Source organism: Nansenia antarctica (assembly GCF_963989245.1).
Source record: "Nansenia antarctica genome assembly, chromosome: 7".
Lineage (NCBI taxonomy): Eukaryota > Metazoa > Chordata > Actinopteri > Argentiniformes > Microstomatidae > Nansenia > Nansenia antarctica.
In genome coordinates, this window is record NC_137677.1 from 52576876 (window position 1) to 52601333 (window position 24458).

The 24458-nt window shown below is 48.0% G+C and overlaps 1 protein-coding gene across 1 annotated transcript in view; it reads right to left on the reverse strand.

Moving 5' to 3' along the window:
* Positions 1 to 24458, reverse strand: part of clasp1a (cytoplasmic linker associated protein 1a) — a gene marked incomplete at its 5' end in the record, with an annotated part of 69927 nt that overhangs the window by 31546 nt on the left and 13923 nt on the right. The window contains 6 exons of the mRNA XM_080537119.1: positions 10816 to 10886; positions 15161 to 15258; positions 15737 to 15812; positions 16282 to 16373; positions 16592 to 16695; positions 16867 to 16945. Coding sequence (XP_080393245.1) covers positions 10816 to 10886; positions 15161 to 15258; positions 15737 to 15812; positions 16282 to 16373; positions 16592 to 16695; positions 16867 to 16945 — 520 coding nt within the window. The remainder of the gene's footprint in view (positions 1 to 10815; positions 10887 to 15160; positions 15259 to 15736; positions 15813 to 16281; positions 16374 to 16591; positions 16696 to 16866; positions 16946 to 24458) is intronic.

The following is a 24458-nucleotide window of genomic DNA, read 5'->3' on the forward strand; positions in this document are numbered from 1 at the left end:
TGGCACTCAAATTGCTGTTCTTCGATTATCTTTCGCTAATTATGATGGATAGATTATTAAGATTAAGAGTTTTAGAGTGCAGAGACAACGTCTATTATGAAATACAGAGTATCAGACAACAACACGTACACAGACCGCAGAACACAAACAACACCTCTAAACAAAGGGTCATCTGCTGGGACACCTTTGTGAAAGGGCAAACACGATCACACCTTCAGCAGTGTATGGATTGCACCCGTCAACGCAGCACTTGATCCAATGCTGACACAAATGTCGAGCTGATTTATCGATGCAATTAGCACCGCGTGAGACATACGTTGGTGTGTGTCACGCGCACGCGCACACGCACACACGCACACACGCACACACACACACACACACGCACACACACACACACACACACACACACGCACACACACACACAGAGAACAGGACTTCTCTTGGGATATTAGCCAGGTCATGATCTAAACCCTGTAGCAGGGGTGGTGTTAGAAATCCCCAGCATCTGCCATCATGACATCATGCCTGCCCAGAGGATTTGATTACTGTTAACTGTGCTGTTGAGTGAGTGAAGGCCTACAATAGTCATATGAATGCACCTTGTATGACCTACTCCTCATGCTGAATTCTCAAAAGGGAGGGACTGATGGGAAGACACAGTCACAGGTAAGATAATGTACTGATGATGATACAAGAGGAATGATAATGTGTGGGTGAGGTCATGAGGGGCTGGCCTGGCCTGGCTCCCTCTACTGGTTAGAGTTACACATTGCAGTGTCAGCCCTTTGAGCTGACAGGAAGTTGTCTGCAGTGCAGTTGTACCGGTAGTATACATGTTATCACCTATACAATCCATCACTTCCTAGGTAGGAACACCATTGGTTGATTGATTCTTCCATCCTTATTGATCACATGGCACTATGCCTAATGTTGCAAGACAAAAAGTGATGGCTTGTATATGTGATGAAATGTATACTACACAGTCTGTCTCCATCAGGAAGTTCAACAGTTCAAGGGTCAGCCACAGTCCAACTCACTGAAAAACCTGACCCAAAAGGAATGACCCCATTCTGAGTGGCTTAGTCTACAAAAACAACCAGCCAGACAGCTCAGGACCAAAATATCTGAGCTCAGACCTTAAGAATATCACAGAGAATTATACTGCCAAACATAGATTATGTAGACAGAGAAAAACAAAAGAAAGAAATAAGGGTGAGAGTGAGAGTGAGAGTGAGAGTGAGAGTGAGAGTGGAGCAGTAAGGTAGACAGAAACAGGGTCACTATGTGCCTCTGGGAAACAGGAAGACCCAATGACGCATTTGCTTGAGTTGCTTCAGAAGCAGCACTGTAATGCCCAAAGCATGAACAAAATGACTTACAGTTATTCTGTTTTAGGAATGTTGGAGTGATTTGATAAACACTACACTACACTACCCCGTGTATCCACTAGATGGCAGAGCAACCTGTGCTGCGAGCAGACATCTTGGCTGCAGGTACTCTCCTTCCAGTGTCCTTAGTGCGTGGCAGGTTGCATGCAGTAATCCCAGGGCAACATATTTCAATATTGGGGGATTGTTGAAGCTCAGGCAATCCTGTTCTCCTGTCCTAAGCTGGAGGGGGAGAATAAAGGGTTCCTGACATAAGCGTGTTTCTAGGCAGGCCTCTCCTGACTCAGACTCATGGTGTTTTGAGGACTCAGCTGAAGTGTTGCTGTGTGTGTGTGTGTGTGTGTGTGTGTGTGTGTGTGTGTATGTGCCTGACTCTTTAGCCAGCAGCTTATATAAGTATAAGAAAGGACTAATGTTCAGCACAATGTCACATCACAGACAAATCTCATTATGCTGACAATGTAGAGCAAACAGAGACTCATCTCATCCACAACAACATACCCATACAGCTCTCTCTCCTTCTCTCCTGCACACACACACACACACACACACACACACACACACACACACACACACACACACACACACACACACACACGAACACACACACGAACACACACACGAACACACACACGAACACACACACCTCAAATGACACTGAATAATACCATGACTAAAGCTTTTGACAATGTTCTCTCTTACCGTTCCATAATCCATAAAGGTATTAAATCCATGTGATCCTGGTGTGGTTTCCTTCACTACCCAACGATGGGAGGAGTTTGCACTCTCTGTTGCCATGGCAAAGTTGTCATTGAAATGCTTATGGGGGAGAGCACTTTCAAGACTTTCTCCTCATTGGTTCCTCATCCTACAAAGAGGGTCAATGTCCATATGATGCTGAAGTGATTGGACCCTGGTCAGCCTCAGTCAGCCAATCACAGTGGGGGGTGGTCCACTGCATCACCTTCTACTGGCAAACCATGTCGTGAATCATCGAATGCAGAATGCCCATTGCTTCAAATTACCCATTAATAAACACAGATCAGCATCGCTGCCAATTAGAGACATTCAACGCCAACAAGGCAAAACTGTCTTCCACAAGGAGGCGGTAGTAGGTCCCTCAGGAGCCTCTCCACTAGTGGGAATCTCTCCTGCTTAAGGGGCATTGGTGACTGACTACAGGGTTGCCAGGGTGAGCAGACAGTACAGAGAAACACTGGAGATAAGGACACAGTCAAAGTAGTCATCCCAAAAGGCTTGGGTTAATATTGGAGGATTGTGAACAAAGTGGTACACTGTCTCTGTGGGAGTCAACAGAACACTGTCTCTCTCCGTACAACAGCCTATTACTGCAAAACAGTCAACGGTTAGAGGGAGCTGTTTCCTTGGACACTCACTTGTGTCTTGAGCGCCACACACAGGGTTTATTTTGAGGGTGGCCTCCACCTGACGGCCACTGTCGGGCAATAACCCGGAGTTAATGTCATCATCACACACACTAAGTGCTTTGGTTCGGCCTCTCCTTCTATGACCAATGGGACAATAAAGGCTTGATCTCGGGAAGGGGGAAAACACAGGCTGTAACATCCCGGGCAGAACAATAGCCATTCATTCGGCAGAAATAATCGTCATAGCGGAGGGACACATTTGTACTAGGACTGGGGACAACAGTCCTCAGTACCCCCAGGGCTTCTGGTTTGTTCTGAGAGGAATGTCTGTTTCAATCTGACCTCATTAGAACTAAACAAACAGCGGTCAGCTCCTCAGAACTCAGTGTCTCTCTCTCTCTTTCTCTGGGGTCCCAATGAAGAGTCAATGAAGTGGTTCAGATGAGAAGAGGACTCACTGAAGGGTACTGTCGGTGTTCAGTGGACACTGATAGAACGTGGAGAAATCCCACAACGCTTGTGCAAAGAGAGCCAGAGACGGAGGGCTTCTAACTTACATTGGAACGGCTTCCGAGCTTCAACACAGTATGACTTTGATATAAGTGCAACTGGGAGAGTGAAAGAGGTGTGTGCAATAAACGTACCAAACCGTACTCATAATTACTTTCTACTATATGTTTCGAGTCGTGCGAAGTGAAGGCTAAGGTTGTCGTGCGTATCGTGTTCTCGGCAACATTAATCATCTCCATTTCAGAGGGCGTAAATATTCTTCATCTGTAGGAGTGTCAGCAGAGTGAAGCTAATGGCATCAACAGCTAGTTAATGTGAATGGCTCACAGATCCATTTATTTCTGTTAGGAGAGGTGATGAGAGAAAGGCAATGAGCCTGAATCAGAGGCCATTTCCTCCCACCCGGCAGGCAGGCAGGCAGGCAGGCAGGCAGGCAGGCAGGCGACAGAGGGATGATCAGAGAGAGAGGGAGAGGCAGAGGCGGATTCCCAGAGCTCTGACTGCTGAGGGAGGAGGGAGGGAGTAGAACCAGACCTGTACCCAGAGAACTCACGCACACACACGCAGACACACGCAGACACACACACAGAGACACACACAGAGAGACACACAGAGACACACACAGAGACACACACAGAGACACACACAGAGACACACACAGAGACACACACACACACGCCAAAAGAAGATGTAAACACCATCTAATAACTGACAACACATGCATAGATATTCTTCTAAGTGTGTGTGTGTGTGTGTGTGTGTGTGTGTGTCAACAGGCAAGAACAAGAAGAACCACAGTTGAACTGTTCTCTCTTACGGTGTGTGGGCAGACAGACCTTTCAGGCCAGCGTTGGAACAGCCTCCCCTGGCCTGGCAGTAGGCACTTTAGCCTCTTATTCTACCCTCAAAGACATCCATTCATTATCAGCCTCACGTGGGCAGACAGCTATTCACACAACTCACTTGGCACTCTCACGGGCAGAGTCTGCAGGAGGACAACAGCTAGATTCAGGGACTTCTGTGTCTCTCTCTCTTTCTGTCTCTGCCATCAAAAGCCTCTATTAACATGCTCATCTGTGATGCATAAAACAAAACAAAACAGTCACTTGAACTGAATCACTTCTTTTTTATCTCATAAAAACAATTGCCATCGCCAGACCCTCTGAGGTCTACTACTACACTATTACTGGTATTATTACATATCAGTGTTTCCCATTAATCACCTAGACTGTGGTGCCATCGTCTAATTTGTCCCAGCGAACCGACAAGCCCAAAATATTTTACATGTGAGCGACGCGATCCCTTTGGGATTCGCACTGCATCTAATGTAGGTCCATGGGATTTAGCGTTATTGATAATCACCATACGATTTAGCTCTGTCGTTAATCCCCCCCCCCCCGTCAACAAAAACATTATCCGCTAGCACCCACCCCCCGTTGCCGAAAGACTTCAGAGGGTCCGAGGTCCACCCACCACAGTCTCTCAAATCCTGTGGGAAACACTGTTTATAATACTATAAGTCTTCCATATGCTCTCACTCTCCCAGGAGCATGTGCTGTTAGCTGCAAGCATCCCTTACTAGTTCTTTAACTTGGCCTAACGGTTTGGAATCACGCTAGAGGGCCGGTTATTCAGACTGGACCTGTGATGTAACGTCTGCCCTTCACACACAGCTGTCCAGAGCAGCCCCCTGTCAGCGCCTCTCCTAGCCCGTCCTGCCCCAGTGACCTGACCGCTGGTGTAATCGTTTCCTAAAGGCCCAGGAGGTTATTAATAATACTGAGAGGAGTCATTAACACCCTCTGGCTCCTCTGTCATTCACACACACAAGTCACCTCAACCCTCTGCCATGGTGGAGGGGCCGGGGATAGACTTGGTGATCATACTGGCCATAGCACGTCTGGGAGAGATAAAGCACCCAAGCTCCTTCTGATTCCAAAAGCTAGTTGAAAAATATCAGGTCGGCTTTTGCTTTCAAACTGTTCTCCCTTGAGGAAAACATCTATGATGACAAGTCAAAACCAGCTTTACCTGTATTTCATACAGCTTAGTCACAGAAAAGTCACACACTCTAAAAGGCCTATGACTCAGTAGCCTCATAGTTGGGTGCAGTTACTCCAATTCCCTGGAGTAGTTCAGTTGGTTGTGCTGTTTTGACCGAGCAGCACTAAATTAGACCTGGCATAACAGAGTAGGAAAGGCAGAGTCAGAGATGGACCATCTCGTCTGTGCAGGTCAATGCACCATGCTGTTACACTGTCAGCAGAAACCTCCTTACTTAAACCAAGTGTTTACATAACAGTGCTGCCGTTTACAGACTGACTCTCTCTCACACACACACACACACACACACACACACACACACACACACACACACACACACACACACTCACACACTCACACACACACTTCTGCTGTACCCAAACAGAACCTGCTGCATTGACTGAATGTGTGACGCAGCTTGCACACAGTGTTCCTCTGAGTGTGTGATGCGATTAAAAGCCTTTCTTTGATATTCTCTCTCCCACTCTGTGGAGTTAACTGCCTACTCCCCGGGCTCACACACACACACACACACACACACACACACGCCATTCCAGACCATGTACAGCTGACACATGTAGCCCCCCCCCCCCCCCCACACACACACACACACACACACACACACACACACACTGCTGCCATTCCAGACCATGTGACACTAACAGCTGATACATTTGCACCTCTCCTAGCTATCACAACAAGGGTAGATGACACACACGCTAAACACATGTCTTTCCGGAGAACAGAGAGGAATAATGTAGAAAAGGAGACACCCCTGCAGTGTTTACATAACAGACACACACAGCTGACAGCGTACATAGAAGACCTTGTAAAACACAAACAACCTTCACACTAAGCAATGTACCATAGCACCCCAGGTTCAGCATGACAAGGACACATTCTAGTTGCATAAACAAAATCAAAGGACCAGCTGACGCATCTTAGGTCGATGCATTTTTATATTCACAGTTTGGACAGGACTGTCTGTCGGCGGCGGTCAGCAAGATTTATAAATACCTCTATTTGAAGCATCTTTGCATTATGTATATGACTGCAGCTATAAATGCTCCTGTACAAACCGAACAGCCCTGCTATGGTGAGACGTCACTAACTGCTGGGTAGACATCTTAGAAGGAGAACTCAATAGAACCACCCTGTCCTGAGACGGAATGTGTGTTTAACCTCATACAATGTAGCCTCCTTCATAAAAAAAAGATGAATTGTGTATCACTGCACTACCTATAGGCTACAGCACACTGCATAGGACTAGTTACTAGTTCAGCGACACTGACATTGAGAGAGCGTCCACAACACACAGTATTTTGTAACCGAAACAGTTGATAGCAAAAAAAAAAAAAAAAAAGATCTCCGGAGTCACGATCAGAAGTGAGATTTCTCACGGGGAGGGGAGCCAACGGGTGTGAAATACGTTTAGCCTAACGCTTGGTTAGAGATGTCTGATACACACACCCATGCTATTCCTAGACAACTCACAGAGCTACAACACCGGTAGTAAACGACAACACAACAGCACGATCACTACCTTCTTCATCAGTATTTGAAACAGCAGATTGTTCTTGTTCTCCACACTGACGACAACAACAACAACTATGCCTAAGCAGGAGAGCTGTCTCAAAAGGTATGCACTAATAAGACACAACAACCTGGAAGAGTTAACAGGATTTTCTCCTGCAAAAAACACAGCCCCCCCCCCCCTCTCTCTCTGTTCCCCAGAGACCCCCATCTAAAATCAGGCCAGGAGACAGACACACACAGAGAGAGAGAGAGAGAGAGAGAGAGAGAGAGAGAGAGAGAGAGAGAGAGAGAGAGAGAGAGAGAGAGAGAGAGAGAGAGAGATGCAGGAAGGGCTATAACCATTAGCCCCTGAGCCCCTGTGTGATTCGCCCTTGACATTAAAGAGGCCATTCCATTCCTCCACAGCCCTTACCTTCCCCGGTTGTCATAGTGCCAGCGAGTGTTCCGTCCACACAGAGGGAGAGCAGAGAATGAGTGTAGGGAGATTGTTGCTCGAGCTCTGTCTCTCTCTCTCTCTCCCTTTCTCTCGCTCTATGCTCTCCTCTCCATCCCCTCCCTTCCCTTTCCTTTCCTTCCTCCTGCTCTAGTCTTGTGACTCTGCACCCAGGACTACTGCCACCCCTCATCATAACAGAAGCCTCCAGTGTCCCCCCCCCCCCTCGATTTCAGATCATGACATGATGTACTTTACCTACAGGTGAATAACACCCTTATTTCTCTGGTAAAGGTTGGCAAGAGTTCGAACCAAGAGAGAAAAGTCCTGTGGGTGAACAAACTCCAAGCAGCACCAATTCAGTTGTTCCTTTCTGACCGAGTCTCATAGAATAAATATACGATTAAAACCTGGGGATTGAGGCTAAATCGATGTAGAAAATGTGACCGCTGAGAATGACAGCCACTACAGTCAAGCACCCAACACTCTTGGTGAACTCCAGGAAAGCCCAGTGTCGACGCCTCGGTCCAACATTCTATCCCAGGCAGATTAGCTCCGAAAGCTCATATTTCCTTTGAAACGGAGCATGTTCTCCTTACAGCAGAAGAATGCCTCAGGAAAATACAGATACCTCACCACTACAATAGAAATTCAATAGCTCTCTGAAGTGTCAGCCTACTCCTGTGGATGATGAGTTTTTACTTGGTGGAATATGCTTTCCTCCAGTCCTGATCAAAGAAATATAGTGCTGTTCATATGAGAGCAAGAATGTCTGCGCCCAATGTCTGCGATGAGCAACAATTCTGAAAGGCCCGACCAAAACACACAAATACAGAGCACTGAAGTTTTCCTAGTTTTCTGCCCATTAGCGGCATATCTCCTGTCCCTTTGAGGTATATGCCAGCGGGAGGCTGCGAGGTTACCCTCGTAGGATGGAAGGAGGGCTACTCTGTCACTTACTGCTGGGTGCATTATGACCTCAAACTAGGTCTCCAGGCAACGGCTGGCGGGCCCACACAGTGCTTGGCTCTGTCGCGAAAGGACCTCATTACCATGTTGCGTTCTGTCCACTACACTGCCCTTCGCTGCCTTTGTGTTTACGCCAAAGCCACACAGGAACTCTTTACCTCAGAGTCGAGAGTCCTCTATCCATGATAACGGGTAAACACGATCATCATTTGTCCCAAATTAATTGTAGCTCAACTGTTAGGGGAGAACAAAATCACCTTGCCAAGTGTGTGATGAATGATTTAATAACTGCCTAAATTAATCATCTATCTATTTTCCTTTTCAAATTAAAATGTCAAATGTCAAAACAGCGTGAGCTGTGAGATTGAAGAAGTGAGAGGGCGGAAAGTCATAAAGCCCAAAGCTTCAAGAGTGTCCTTCAATCTCCAGATGCCTGGCTCTCAAACACATCACACAGAGAGGTTCCTATGAATATTGTACTGACGAGTCACCTCAAGACTGATTAGTTGTCTCCTTTACTTGTCTCCTTTAGTGGACTCCCAAGTAATTGTCCTTGAGAAAAGAAGAAGTGACTGAGGGCTGAGCAGTTTCCACAATTCTCCTCAGCTCAGCCAATCTACCTGCAAATAAACACTGTATCCAGTCAGCTAGAATGTGACAGAGTCAGCTAGGCATCGCTCACACCACTGCAAAACCCAAAGCTCTGGTTACACACTCAACACCAAAACTGCTGCAAAAAATTAAGTCAACACGCACATGCACGCACACGCGAACGCACACGCACACACACACACACGGCTGGGTATGTTTTGATGTTTTGGCCTGGCTAAACTAAGGGAATGTGACATCTGAGAGGCCCAGTGGGTGCTGACCTCCTGTGGGGATATTCATCCACTCAAGCCCTAGGCTGTCCATCTGGCCTTCAGCCTCCCACACCCACACCCACTCACAGCCGTGATGGCATTGGACAAGAACAGGACACAGGCGCCACTACGGTGCCAACAGCAAGGGGAGAGGTGGCATGATGAGATGGAAAACAAGTGGAATGAGAGACGAGATGGAGAGAAGCAAGAGAGACAGCAGAGGAAAGAGAGAGACAGCAGAGGAAAGAGAGAGAGACAGTAGAGGAAAGAGAGAGACAGCAGAGGAAAGAGAGAGACAGCAGAGGAAAGAGAGAGACAGTAGAGGAAAGAGAGAGACAGCAGAGGAAAGAGAGAGACAGCAGAGGAAAGAGAGAGACAGCAGAGGAAAGAGAGAGACAGTAGAGGAAAGAGAGAGACAGCAGAGGAAAGAGAGAGACAGTAGAGGAAAGAGAGAGACAGCAGAGGAAAGAGAGAGACAGCAGAGGAAAGAGAGAGACAGCGGAGGAAAGAGAGAGACAGTAGAGGAAAGAGAGAGACAGTAGAGGAAAGAGAGAGACAGCAGAGGAAAGAGAGAGACAGCAGAGGAAAGAGAGAGACAGTAGAGGAAAGAGAGAGACAGCAGAGGAAAGAGAGAGACAGCAGAGGAAAGAGAGAGACAGCAGAGGAAAGAGAGAGACAGCAGAGGAAAGAGAGAGACAGTAGAGGAAAGAGAGAGACAGTAGAGGAAAGAGAGAGACAGCAGAGGAAAGAGAAAGACAGCAGAGGAAAGAGAGAGACAGCAGAGGAAAGAGAGAGACAGTAGAGGAAAGAGAGAGACAGCAGAGGAAAGAGAAAGACAGCAGAGGAAAGAGAGAGACAGTAGAGGAAAGAGAGAGACAGCAGAGGAAAGAGAAAGACAGCAGAGGAAAGAGAGAGACAGTAGAGGAAAGAGAGAGACAGCAGAGGAAAGAGAGAGACAGCAGAGGAAAGAGAGAGACAGCAGAGGAAAGAGAGAGACAGCAGAGGAAAGAGAGAGACAGTAGAGGAAAGAGAGAGACAGCAGAGGAAAGAGAGAGACAGCAGAGGAAAGAGAGAGACAGCAGAGGAAAGAGAGAGACAGCAGAGGAAAGAGAGAGACAGCAGAGGAAAGAGAGAGACAGCAGAGGAAAGAGAGAGACAGCAGAGGAAAGAGAGAGACAGCAGAGGAAAGAGAGAGACAGCAGAGGAAAGAGAGAGACAGCAGAGGAAAGAGAGAGACAGCAGAGGAAAGAGAGAGACAGCAGAGGAAAGAGAGAGACAGCAGAGGAAAGAGAGAGGTCTAAGGGTTCAAAGGAGGGAGAGAGGAGCATTTCTGAGCATACCGTGGCTGACCTAGTTCTCTCTGCATATGGAAGAAAGATGCATACTACACCCCATACTATACCAACAATCCCAAACAAACAAGATGTGGTGCAAAATCTATTTAGGATATAGGCGTCGCAAATTCTTGCCACGTGATTGTAAAACTACAAAACCACATTAAAGACTGATATTCTCCCCTCAGCCGGCGCTGCATGATTTTGATAGAAAATAGACTTCACTTAGAAATGAGTTTTGTGTAATTCTCTCAGCTGAAAGATACCCAAGTACCCAGCCCAAAAAAGAACCATGTGAGAAGGTGCAAGCGCGCACACACACACACACACACACACACGCCCAGAACTCACCTGAGCCTGAGGAGGGGATCATGTTCCCAGTTCTTTGGACTTCATCAAATCTGCTGAAGATTACATTCAACCTACAGAGGAGAGGAGGAGGGGAGGGGGAACAGGGAAAACAGGTTAGGAATCAGAAACTTAGGCAGGAAGATTAATGAGGATTTCAGTATTGATCGCCTCCTCAAAAAAGTTCTCGGGAGAGTCCTGGGTGGCGTAGCTCACAAAGGCGCATGCCACATGATCGCAGTCCCTGGTTAGATTCCGGCCATCAACCTATCCTGCATGTCATCCCTCCTCTCACTCACCCATGCTTCCTGTCAATCTCTACAGTCTCTCTCCCAACAAAGCAGTGTTTCTCAGTTAAAAATGAGTGAGTGGATTTATGGAAAGACCTTGGCAAGAACATTTGAAAAGTTACAGAGCCGAGGGAAGGAATAATAGAATGCATTTAAAAAGGTTTAACCAAGTTTCATAACTGCTGCTCACCTCCACAAAATAGCACAGACACAATGGGCCCTATTATGCACTTCATCAATAAGACAAGGCGGTAGATCTAAACTTAAGACGTGGAGGCGTGGTCAAGGCCACTTTGCTATTATGCGTGCGGTAGTGGGCGGTAGCCTAAAACCCGGCGCTAAGCAAATAAATTAGTCATGGGTGTGTTTTGGGCGTCTTCTCAATCAACCCAATCAGCGTGCCAGGTGCCATTCCCTTTAAGAACCGGCTGCGTTAAGTCATTAGCGCTATGCTATTATGGAAGTCCTAAGAAGGAGGTCAGCGCGCTTCTCTGCCTCTCCCTTCTGAAATAAAGCATTTATACTGTGACCGTAATTGACGTCTTGCCGTGGAGCCACGTGCGTGTTCATGTGTGCCCACATGCATGCGCAAACCGCGGAGGCGCGCTCGTGTTTCAAAACGTGCAAGAAGTCTAAACTTAAGAACTTTTCAAACCACTTCTTAGCGCTAGGAGCAAAGTCAGATCGCATAATAGCAGGGGCGCCTAGTGCACTTCATTAACATATGAACACTCCCACAATGAGCAATATATGCACGTAGTTTTACGTCTTATGTGTGGGCGCCTATCGACACCTGCATAATAGCAGTAGCGCGTATGAAGCGCATAATAAGGGTGGCGGTAGGTCTTAACCTGGCGGTGCGTCTTAATTAAGACTTAAGACGGCAAGTTAAGAAGTGCATAATAGGGCCCAATGTCTCTGTATCTTTGTTGTGCCTCAAACGCATTTTAGCTAACTGATCGAAGGAGGGTCTTATCTAGTGATGGGGTGTATGAGTCACTGGCAGTCCTAGAGACATCACTCAAAAATAAAAGAGGGACGTAATGTAGTGTAGCGACATCAGTCAGAGGACCATCTTGTGTGTGTTGAGAATGGTTTCTAGAGAACAAACGTTTTTCCAACGAGCAAACGGGCTAGAATAGGCCAATTAAAATCAAAGTGTACATTTAGGATTTATCTCCACTGCATTAAACAGATACAACTGAGCAGAAATGTATTTGGTGTCAGACAGTGATGCGGTGCAGATTTAATCCTTTCAGCAAACCCCACATCCTTGAAGTCTTCACTGTGTCACTTTGAGTTAACAAGAACTTGGCTATTCCACAGCTAAAGCCATTTACATTCTAATACATTTTTAGACAGTTACAGTAGCATTATTCTATGCAAATACACCACAGCCTCACAAGACTTTTTAAGCAAATATTCCATCCCCCTTTTCAGCAAAGTGAAGAGTTTTGGCTTAATAGCCGAAATGAGAATTTGTCCAGTGCCTTTGGAAAATATTCAGATCCCTTCACTTTTTCCACATGTTGTTGTGTTATAGACTCAATTTCATTAATTTAATCAGTTTAATTGATCAAATTAAATGAATTTTCCTTCAATCCACATACAATTCCCCAGAATGACTAAGCAAAACCCTGTTCTGAATACTTATTTATTTCTGTACTTATGAGGTATTAAAATGTTAATTTTGATCCATTTTTAAATAATGAAAACATGCTTTCGCTTGGTCATTCTTGGGTATTGTGTTTGGATTGACGGTAAATTCTTTCAATGTAATCCATTTTAAATGGAGTCTATAACAGACAAAATGTGGAAAAAGTGAAGGGGTCGGAATACTTTCCGAAGGCACTGTAATTCAAATTATAACGGTGGAGAGTTTGATGTATTCAAAGCTTGTTTAAGACATTGAATCAAATATGTACAAAGCACAGATGCTTGCACAAAATGGCAGGAGCTAACCTAATCTGAACATATGGATATAAAGGCTTAGTATTTAACTTGATCTCCTTAATCATCATTTTAATTGCGCATCAATCTGTCAGACTAACAAGATTAGGACTGCATCCACAGACGGAGGGCACAGGTGGGCACAGAACAGAGACCCAGCGCCCACCCTGGGCCCCAGACCAATCTAATCACAGACACAGCACTCCTGAAGAGAGCACAATTGAGCTTAGCCAGGAACCTGTGAAAGTGAACCCCGCGGCCCTGCCCCCCCACCATGGCCCAACCCTGGCCCGTGTGGGGTCCGTATTAATCTCTTCTCTCTGAGAAATGGTTTAGCAAGGCAGCATAACTTGAAGCATACGACAGGGATAGAGATACAAGAAAGGATGGCGGTGAAAAAGTCCTCACAAGAATGACAGGGTTCGGAAGGGAACAGACTGAGATCGAGGAGGTCCTCCTTCTTCCCAGAGTGCTTTGAGTGCCGCGTCGCGGCCTGTGGGCACGGTAGTAAAACTATTTACGGGGGACGATCAGAGACAGACAGACAGAGAGTCCTGGGAACAGATGTTCCCATTACATATTAACCACGGAGGCAAATGTGAGTGTGGCCCCGTCATAAACGTGCAGGTAGGTGAGTCAGCATCATGAGCATTGTAATTTGTCACTCCCAACTCCCTGTGCATGTATCGCTAAGGCTTCAGAGATAAGCCCTGGACAGTCTGGACGGATTGATGGCAGCTGCTGGACTGAAAAAATCAGGTGTAGTGCTGAGGCACAAATATGTACATTTCAAGCCTGCAAACTGCGACACTTTAAATGAATGTGCAATAACACTATGTGCAATATGATCAACCCTAGTCGTCTATCTGTACAGTATAGTATAGTGGATAATGTACATAGCCTCTATTTATGTAAACCAGCTCCTTCCCTTCTTGTGTTTTTTTTTTTGGTTTTTAGTTTTTTTTTTCTTTCCTAACACCAGGGGAGCCACCCCTCCTAAATTTCGTTGTTTGGTACCTGTACTATAGCAATGACAATAAAGACCATTCATTCATTCATTCATTCATAAACCAAGGGCCTCTATGGTGACCTATGTAAAGCCATGGACTAGATTAGTCTAGCCTAGCCTAGCCTAGCCTAGCCTAGCCCACGCCTGCCTCTGTGCCCTATGCAGCTGTTCTCCAATGAGGTGTCACAGAACAGTGGCTGACCCAATCCAATCACAGCTGCATTGGTGTACAGTAGGGAGTCATTCAATTCAAGACCAGCACCACCACCACACACTCCATGTCCATGTGCAGGACACAGCACAGGCACGCTAAACCCCCCCAGGCTTCACTCCTCACATGGGAGAGTCATCAGGCTGTGTTCCAAGATCCACACTTGCATATTGTGTACGCTAGTGAACACACGCAGCAGGAATGCATTGGCAAATACATGACTTTGTCAATGTTCTACGTTCTATGAATGTGGGTATTGGAACACAGGCAGTGTCCTGACAGCCCCCAGTGGAAGGGCCGTGGTGGAGACGGGGGAGTGCTCTGTCTATCAGGTGCTGCAGGGCAGGAAGTGAAGGATCAGTCCGGCGATAATGGGCCATTCTTGGGCTATTGTCTGAGGCCCAGGGCTGAGGCTTAATGACATGTTGAAAAGAGCCTTTCACTGGAAAACTGCAGAGAAAAGACGCCATTTCAAGATGTAATGCTTTTAGGTCCCATTTCCCTCTTTGTTCACCAACAGCACAATCAATATCCTCCGAAAGATGGGTGAGGCAGAAGGGTGTGGCCCCTACTTACCCTACACACATACTTGCACACTGACAATTTCACTCCATGAAGTGTGTTTGTCATCATGGCCGCATCCCACAACACAGTGCCACGAGCAGAGGAAGCTACTGTATCAGGGCCCTTCCTGACCCATTTACAGTAGGCACAGTATTTGTGAGAGAGAGAATGGTGAAAGAGAGAGAGAGAGACAGTGAACAAGATAGAGACAGAGAGAGAGAGAGAGAGAGAGAGAGAGAGAGAGAGAGAGCGAAAGACAGAGAGAACGAGTAATAAAGAGAGAAAGAGAGGGAAGGACACAGAGAGAGAGGGGGCTCAGCTTACCGTGACTGTGGTAGGCCCTTCTTGCTGAGGTCCATCCTCACCCTCTCCCCCACATGTCTGTAGATCTCCACCAGACAGGTCATGGCTCCATCTCTCACCTGAGGGCCAAAGTACAGACTGTCATCTTACACTGGATCATCATTAACCAGAGTATCACACCATGCTTATAGAATAGAATTTACAGTCACGCATATAGTAGTAGCATTAAAACAACAACACAAAACTGAAAAATGTAATGAAATTAATTATGTTAAACACTGGAGATCGGCAGTTACCTGGACACATTGTTTAAAGATGTTTACAAGAACACTATGATTTGTTTTCATACTCCTACACAGTAGATACACATTGACCTGCATTTGTGAAATGCGATTTCACCAGTACAACGCCAGGTGGCACTGTTCTGAGGGTGAACCTCCTCTGGCTGACGCTAGGGGGCCACATATGCCTTCAGTAAAATGCTGCAGTCTACTCCTTTGTTTCTGTGTTGGGGTCTGGACATCCATTCCCTAGCCAGCAAAATAAGTGATTCATGACACAGCAAACAGTGAGTGACACATAATAAACAGACTGTACCTGACTTGTGGGATCTCCTAATAGATTACATATGTGGGGTACAATTTTACTGAGGGTTAAGCCTTGGGCCCCGTACCTGAAAGACAAAGAGAGAGAGGAAGCAATTACATAATATAGAAGAGCCAGAACTTCCTAACAGCAATGACTTACATTATATGAGGCAAGATGTTACCATTTTCAATGATAAACAGCAGAGATTAATTTCAATAAATAGCCTCATTCATTAACTGAAATCACAACACTGAAATTGATTAAAAAGGCTATCTTGTCAATTATCCACTTCTTGTTAAAGAATATAGCAATGTCAAAAACTATATCCAATGATACACAACAAAGAAAAAAAAATTATTGTCAAAAATTCTTGTCAAAAACCTCCATTGGCAGATCTAACCACGACACAGAACTGGACCTTCAAAATGCTATCTTGTCCATTGCACACTTCTCGTTATTAAAGAACAATGTCAAAAACAATCAGTTCAGAGCTCTAATGCCTATGCAGACGTCAGAGGGGAAGGAGAGATGGCTTATTCAGAGGACATGCTTACACGTGGAGTGTAGAGATGAGACAAAGGCACACTCCCTCTCTGGTCCTGTTGTTCTTGTGTTTGAACCCTCCCAGCATTCTGTCCCACACATACTGCAAGAGCACATGGAAGAGGTGAGCGACAGCTTCTAGTTTGGACCACCATGGATTAAGATACACTGGGTAGGATTTAGGGATCAATCAGATCAACACATAAGTAAACAATCACCTGGGTTTCGATTGATCAATCGATCGTTCGGGATTGGGTTAGCACCAAAGTTTATCCTAAGATAGCATGACTCCATAACATGAGTGAATGAGGGTTTGTTTACCTGTGCGCTGGCAGCCTGCTCCATAATCTTTAGCAGCAGGGTTTGATCTTGGTCTCTGACTTGGTCTTTGGCATCACCCAGACGGTCTATCAAACTGGGCAGGACTAGAGAGACAGAGAGATAGAGAGGAACAGGGTGGAGTTATCAAGGTGTGAACGATGAGTTCATTATCCATCCTGATACTCTGGAGCAGGGGTGTCAAACATGAGTCCAAACAAAAAATAAAATGCTCATTAAAAACCTACTTAACTATAATTAAATAACCTCAATATTACCTGTTCCCACATGAGTCCGAAAGCGGTCCATTAACCTTGTCACTAAGGCAGATAAAAGGTCCATTCCTAGCAACGCCACCTGGAGAAAGAAACAATTAACATAAAATAAAATGATTTATAAATGTATAACATTTTTATAATTATAAAATAAAATAATAACACAAAATATTAAATACAATAAATGAGAAACAATGGCATCAGTGAATGCTTTAAACAACATTATAACACTCAATTCAATTTCAAAGTCTACAAGCTCACTGCACCAGTGTATTCAAATGAAGCCTGCAAAGGATTGTGGGTAAAACCGAAAATTCTCCGTTTATCAGCTCCTACAAGAAAAGTGGATGAAGCAGCCACTCTGTAAGCTTCCTCAAGTCACAATACTACTCTATTGGGACTGTACCAGCCTATAAATTTGGTATAAAATATTTGCCACACCACCATGTAGAATCCTATGTCAAATGAAAGGTACCGTGCCTGCCCCCCCAATCAGCAACCTTCCTTGTCATGGGGTGAGAGAGCTGCTCAATGAACGTGTAGTGAGAGTAGCCCTGCTAACACCATAACAACACATAAGCATCACCTGAGCGTTTGCTCAGTCCATGGTGCAATTTTTGGAAACCCATAACGTTGTAAACAAAAAACAATAACAGACGATGTCAAATTTAGAGCAGCAAACACTGCCATCTACTGGACATTTAGTGTAACAGAGTTGGACAGTGTAAAGCACACACATTTCACTCAGAAATAGACATCGGAACTATTTGTGTCAGCCCACTGGTTTTGTCACAATAATTGTCTATATCATATGTAGCATAATTTCAATCCTCAATTTAGTCCGGAGACAGTTTTACTTGAACACCACCTGCATGCAAGTCTAAGGGCATAATCCTGATCCTTTGTTCTCAGACAAAAGGGAATTACAGTAATTAAACTGATGACAAGCTTGAAACAAAAGGCTGAGCTGGATCACCAGAGAACAGCAGTTCAAACCCTACCAGAGCTTCAACTGCAGCTCTCATTTCAACCACATAGTCTCTTCTGCAAGAGAAGGAAATTCAGATTCTATGGACAACGATGCAGCCCTCATGCACATGCCATAACCATATGAATGCACACACACAACTCAAAATACATCCATTCCATCCAATACTATCCATGCTCTCAAACAGACGCACAGACGCACACACGCACACACAGTAATTAACACACACACACACACACACACACACACACACACACACACACGCACACACACACACACACACAGTAATTAACACACACACACACACACACACACACCAGTGCCAGCCTTGGCTGTTGGCCAGCGGAACTAGGGGCTGGAACATGGGGAGATCATGGTTGCTGAGAGAGACTAGACCTCCTTGCCTGATCCATCCGTCCGGCCCTGGCTGCAGCCCCTCGCTGGCCCAAGCTGCCTACACCCACCATCTGAGAAACAAGCCCCCCTCCGCTCCCCGCAGACGGACAGATGGCGGCCTGCCTACCTTAGTCTTCCTCCTCCACAGGCCTCAAAACAGGCAGGGATTTCATCCTTCTCCACTGTTGCTCTATTCATTTGAACACGGCCCTCTCTGTTCTTTTCACCTCTCCCTTTCACAAGGGGAAGTCTTTTGATGCTTTTCTACTTTCATCTATTGTGACTTAAAAAATGTGCTTTTTCGATGATATGACATCCTGTCAGTGACTCATGCAAACCCCAAGATTAGAACCTTTTCCCCAGGGGAACCTATGGAAAGAAGGTGGCAACGACTATTGTTCTTCTTTTTTTCCAAGTTTCTCCATCAACACCTGAATTATCTTTCTTTTAACAGTTCACATGAGGTGCTGGCGGTGTGGGGAAATGTGTTAAGAGTAGGATTAACAGCCTCCAACTCACACCAGCCAAAATCAATTCTGTTCCTGACAATGGATACAATCAGACACCTTCAGACCTGTGCTGTCTGTAACATCTTGGCTGACGGGTGAGCAGAGCACGGATCCATATAGCAGGAGGTATAGAGGTGGGAGGAGAGGATACCAGAGACGGTAATATGGATTCATCAGGCTAGCTTCTAGCCTCTAGTCCAACCCTTGTGTTAAAACACAAAAAAGGGAGACAGATTCTAAGAGCATCCTCGTATTCGAAAGGCCTACTTCTGATCCATCCACTGACGGTGCTACATTACTAAGGCGACTTAATAATCCTGTATGCTGACACGGGCCCTACTCCTCCCTGGGCTGTGCCCGAGACAGGTGGCGGCTTGTCTGATAGCGCCAGTAAAAATAAGCTCCTCTCCGGCCCTCTGGGAGCCATGTCCCCATTAGCTCTGCGGCGCATCGTTAGCGTAGCCGTAGCCGCGTCCATTCAAGGAGGGCTGGGTTTCCAGGGCAGCGCTGCTGCAGCAGCAGGAAGCTTTGTTTTGTGCTGACTGAGAGCACGGTCCAGACCACTGGCATTATAGTGTGCTGCTCGCATCCACACGCAGCACATCGCTATAATAATAATACATAATATTAATAATAATGATAATGCATAATAATTTTATTTGTATTTCACTTTTCATTCAAAAGAACCTCAGAGTGCTACAGAGAAAAAAAACAACAACAACAACAATAACAACAAAAAACAGCCTAAAACATAATGGGCCGGTTTCACAGACAAGGCTTAAGCCTAGTCCTGGACTAAATCACACTTTCAATGTAAAACCTCCATTGAAGATGCTTTTTAGTCTAGAATTAGTCTTAGGCCTTGTCTGTGAAACCGCCCCAATAAGTTAAAAACAAACAGCCTAAAAAACATAATACTTGAAAGAGTATCTTAAAAGAGTCCAGGCTCTGTAAATGAATGAATGAATGAATGAATGAATGAATGAATGAATGTAAATGAAAGCTGGCTAGGCTGGCTCTAACACACAGATGACCTACAGAAAGTGAAACCAGATAAAAATCCCACCCCGCTAACATGGACGATGAGTAGACCCCCCCCCCCCCTCAAATATACAATCACCATGGATTATTTGAAATGCTGTTATGTGAAATGACCTCTCTAAGCTTTATATAAGCTGGACTAGTATAGAAACGATGACAACACATACGTGGACAGAGATGAGTTTATGTCTGACGTGTTATACCGTTCCTCCTTCACTGCCGTGCACCATGAGCCTGTCCTCCGATTTCTACCTCCGGTAGAAAGGCCCCAGCAGCCTGGGGTACTTGCTTGGTAGATATGTGGTACCCATTAGTGGGGGGAGACGGTTTCCTCTCGTGCCTCAATCCATTTGTATTCATAATGGAGACGAGGCTAAATGACACCTCATTCACTCCCCATGTCCGCTATTCATCCCCATGAGTAATGGAAAATCACTACCCCCCCCCCCCATACACTGATGTGGATGAGGCTTTTAAAATGTAATCAAGGCACAACAGGAACCATTGTTCCTGTGCCTTTCATTGTATTTCCAGTGGCCTCACAGACACACACACAGACACACACACAGCTGTGACTTCATATTGACTGGGAGAAAGCACTGTCTCCACAGCTCTCCCCCCCTACCTTCCTTCACTGCAGATGTTCCTACAGGGTTAAATCAGTCCCTTCCCTACACATACACACACACACACCTCACTGCAGTGATTTTCCATGAGTCAGGAGAACAGCTGGGCTGAGTGGCATTCTGGCAGGGGGAGTGGAGTTAGCGCGTCCGGACAGAGCCACAGTAACAGCTACAGGAGCCTGTCATTACTCTGGATGTCTCTCTGTCTCTGTCTCTGTCTCTGTCTCTGTCTCTGTCTCTGTCTCTGTCTCTGTCTCTCTCTCCATCTCTCCCTCCCTCTCACACACACTCACACAAAAGGGAGACATGATAAATCAGCTGATTCTGGATCAGTTAAACACACTGATGTGAGTCAGAGATTAGTTGGTTGGGCTGACCCTAGACCAGTCAGTGCTCGGGGCACGGGGGGGTGCAGTAGAATAATGATGATATTGTGGGAAGTGCAACAAAGAGACGACAGACGTAGGTTGGAGTCGAGGATGTTTTACTTCACTCACTTCTGCTACATGCTAACATACACTCTCCGTGACAACCACAATAACTTCACCCGGAACCGGAAACCCTTGCCCCTTTAACCCCCACTCTTAAAGGTACAAACCCTTCTTGGTGAATGTCTCTTAATGTGAATCACCACACAGGCCCCCCCAGAATTCACCAACCCAGAAGGTACAAAAAACCAAGATAACCATTAAAAGTCCAACTGAACAGGCAATCCATGAACAGTACTACAGTTAACGTGGCGGGGGGCGGATCAAGCGGCCGAAACGGCTGCGCTTTGCAGGAGGGGGATTAAGGGTGAGAACTGGAACTGGAGCTGGAACTGGAACTGGAACTGGAACTGGAGCTGGGACAGAGGTTGGGGTAGGGACAGAGGTTGGGGTAGGGACAGAGGTTGGGGTAGGGGGCCGCCCCCGCCGCGGGGGTAGGGCCAACTGAACTGGCTCGTCAATGTTCAAGTGAGCAGGCTTGAGACGGTCTATAGCGACCCGCTCTGACCTGCCCCCCATGTCCACCACAAAGTGCTTAGCGCCCGCCTCCAGGACACGGAAGGGCCCGTCGTAGGGGGGCCGCAGTGGAGCCCGATGGCTGTCGTGTCGGATGAAAACGTACTTAGCCAATGGCAGGTCCCTGGGGACGTAGGACTGGGGGAGGCAGTGACGTGATGTCGGAATGGGGACGAGGTCATTCACAATGCCCCGGAACACAGTTCTATGAGAGGCGGCCGACCAGGGAGCTGCAGCCTCTGGAAGAAACTCCCCAGGAACCCGCAGTGGCTGGCCATACACCAGCTCGGCGGACGAGGCCTGGAGATCCTCTTTGGGGGCAGAGCGAAGACCGAGCATGACCCACGGGAGGCGGTCCACCCAGCCACTGTCCATCAGGCTGGCCCGAAGAGCGGCCTTCATGTCCCGATGGAACCGCTCACAAAGTCCATTGCCCTGCGGGTGGTACGCCGTAGTGCGGTGGATCTTCACCCCCAGGTGCTCAGCAACCGTAGTCCAGAGCTCCGAGGTGAACTGGGGGCCCCTGTCGCTCGTGATGTCACCTGGTGTGCCAAAGCGGGCCACCCAGCACCCAATGAACGCCCGGGCCACCTCCGCTGCCGTAGTAGAGGCCAGGGGAACAGCTTCTGGCCACCTGGTGGTCCGGTCCACCATGGTGAGGAGGTAGGTATATCCGTGAGACGGGGGCAGGGGGCCTACCAGGTCCACATGCACGTGGTCAAAACGCCTCTCTGGCACCACAAACGGTGCCAAAGGGGCTTTGGTATGGCGGTGCACCTTAGCGCGCTGACATGCCACACACGAGCCAGCCCAGGTTCTAACGTCCCTCCGGAGGCCAGGCCAAACAAACTTAATCCCCACCAATTTAGCCGAGGCTTTCACCCCCGGGTGGGAAAGGCCGTGGATGGTGTTGAAAACCCTGCGCCGCCAGGCAGCCGGCACCATAGGACGTGGTTGGCCGGTGGAGACGTCGCAGAGGAGAGTGGCTTTGGCCGCGTCGAACACCACGTCCTCCAGCTGCAGTGCAGTAGGAGCGACCCGGTAGGCCTGAATGTCAGAGTCTGCGGCTTGGTCCGCCGCCATGGCGGCATAGTCGAGTCCTAAGTGCACAGACCCGACGACCGCCCGTGAGAGGCAGTCGGCGACGAAGTTGTCCTTGCCCGCCAAGTGCTGGATGTCCGTGGTGAACTCGGAGATCGCCGAGAGCTGACGCTGCTGACGCCCAGACCATGGCTCCGAGGTCTTGGCCATGGAGAATGTCAGTGGCTTGTGGTCCACGAAGGCGGTGAACTGGCGGCCCTCTAACAGGAATCTAAAGTGCCTGGTGGCCAGGAAAAGACCCAGCAGTTCCCTGTCAAAGGTGCTGTACTTGCGCTCGTTGTCGCGGAGCTGTTTGCTGAAGAAGGCCAGCGGCTGCCAAGCCCCGTTCACCCACTGCTCGCACACCGCCCCCACTGCATAGTCAGAGGCGTCCGTCGTGAGGGCGACCGGGGCTGTGGGAGACGGGTGCGCCAGTAGAGCAGCGTTAGCCAGCGCGTTCTTAGCAGCCCCGAAAGCCTTGTCCATCTCCGGGGACCAGTCCAACACGTCCTTGGGCCCTTTTCCCCGCAGGGTCTCGTACAAGGGACGCATGAGGTGGGCGGCATGGGGAATAAAACGGTTGTAAAAATTCACCATGCCCAGGAACTCCTGTAGAGACTGTATTGTGCGGGGACGGGGGAAACTGGTGATGGCCTCCACTCTGGCGGGAAGAGGGGCGGCTCCCTGCGGAGCGACATGGTGTCCGAGGAAGGTGATGGATGACTGCCCGAACTGGCACTTGGCTGGGTTTACAATGAGGCCGTGGGCCCTGAGCCGCTCAAACAACTGCCGGAGATGTGTCATGTGCTCCTCCATGGACGCGCTGGCCACCAGAATGTCATCCAGGTAAACAAACATGAATGGCATGTCTCGGAGCACAGAGTCCATCAGGCGCTGAAACGTCTGCGCCGCCCCTTTGAGGCCAAAAGGCATTCGCAGAAACTCGAAAAGTCCAAAGGGTGTGATGACAGCCGTCTTTGGCACATCCTGCGGATGGACCGGCACCTGGTGGTACCCGCGCACCAGGTCCACCTTGGAAAAAATGACGGCCCCCGCCAGGTGGGCAGAGAAGTCCTGTATGTGTGGAACGGGGTACCGGTCGGGGGTTGTGGCGTTATTCAGGCGACGGAAATCGCCGCAGGGGCGCCAACCCCCGTCGGCCTTAGTCACCATATGTAGGGGGGAAGCCCACGGGCTCTTTGAGCGGCGCACGATGCCGAGTCGCTCCATGGTCGAAAACTCCCCTCTGGCGATTGCAAGCTTGGCCGCGTCGAGGCGTCGGGCCCGGGCATAGACTGGGGGGCCCACGGTGGTGATATGGTGCTCTACGCCGTGCTTAGCCACCTCCGCTGAGAACGTGGGTGTAGTGAGGTCAGGGAAACCGGCGAGCAGGCGTTGATATGGATCCCCGGTGGCCAGCGTGTTTGCCAGGCAAAGCGCTCCCGCCCCCCCCAGCGTACAGGGGTACGAAGCAAAAGAGAGGGCATCGATCAGGCGACAGTTCTTAATATCCACCAGCAGGTTAAAAGCACAGAGGAAGTCCGCGCCCAGAAGTGGCGTGGATACAGCAGCCATAACAAAGTCCCAGCCGAAACGGCGCCCGCCAAAACACACTTCCACATACCTGATGCCAAATGTTCGTATGGGTGTGCCATTAGCGGCGTCCATCTGGGGGCCGTGTCCGCCGGCCATGGTGTCCACTGCCTGCGCTGGCAGGATGCTGCGTTGAGCGCCTGAGTCGACCAGCAACCGCCGGCCAGATAAGGAGTCGGCGACGAACAACAGCTTGCAGTCACGGCCGGCGCCCATAGCCGCTAATGAGCGCCGGCCCTGGCGTTTCCCTGTACCCTGAAACTGCATGGCTTGCGACACTGCTTGGCCTTGGACCCAAACCTTGCATGGTAGTAACAGAGCCCGTCGTCGGCTTGGCGGCGGGCCGTCACCGCGGCCG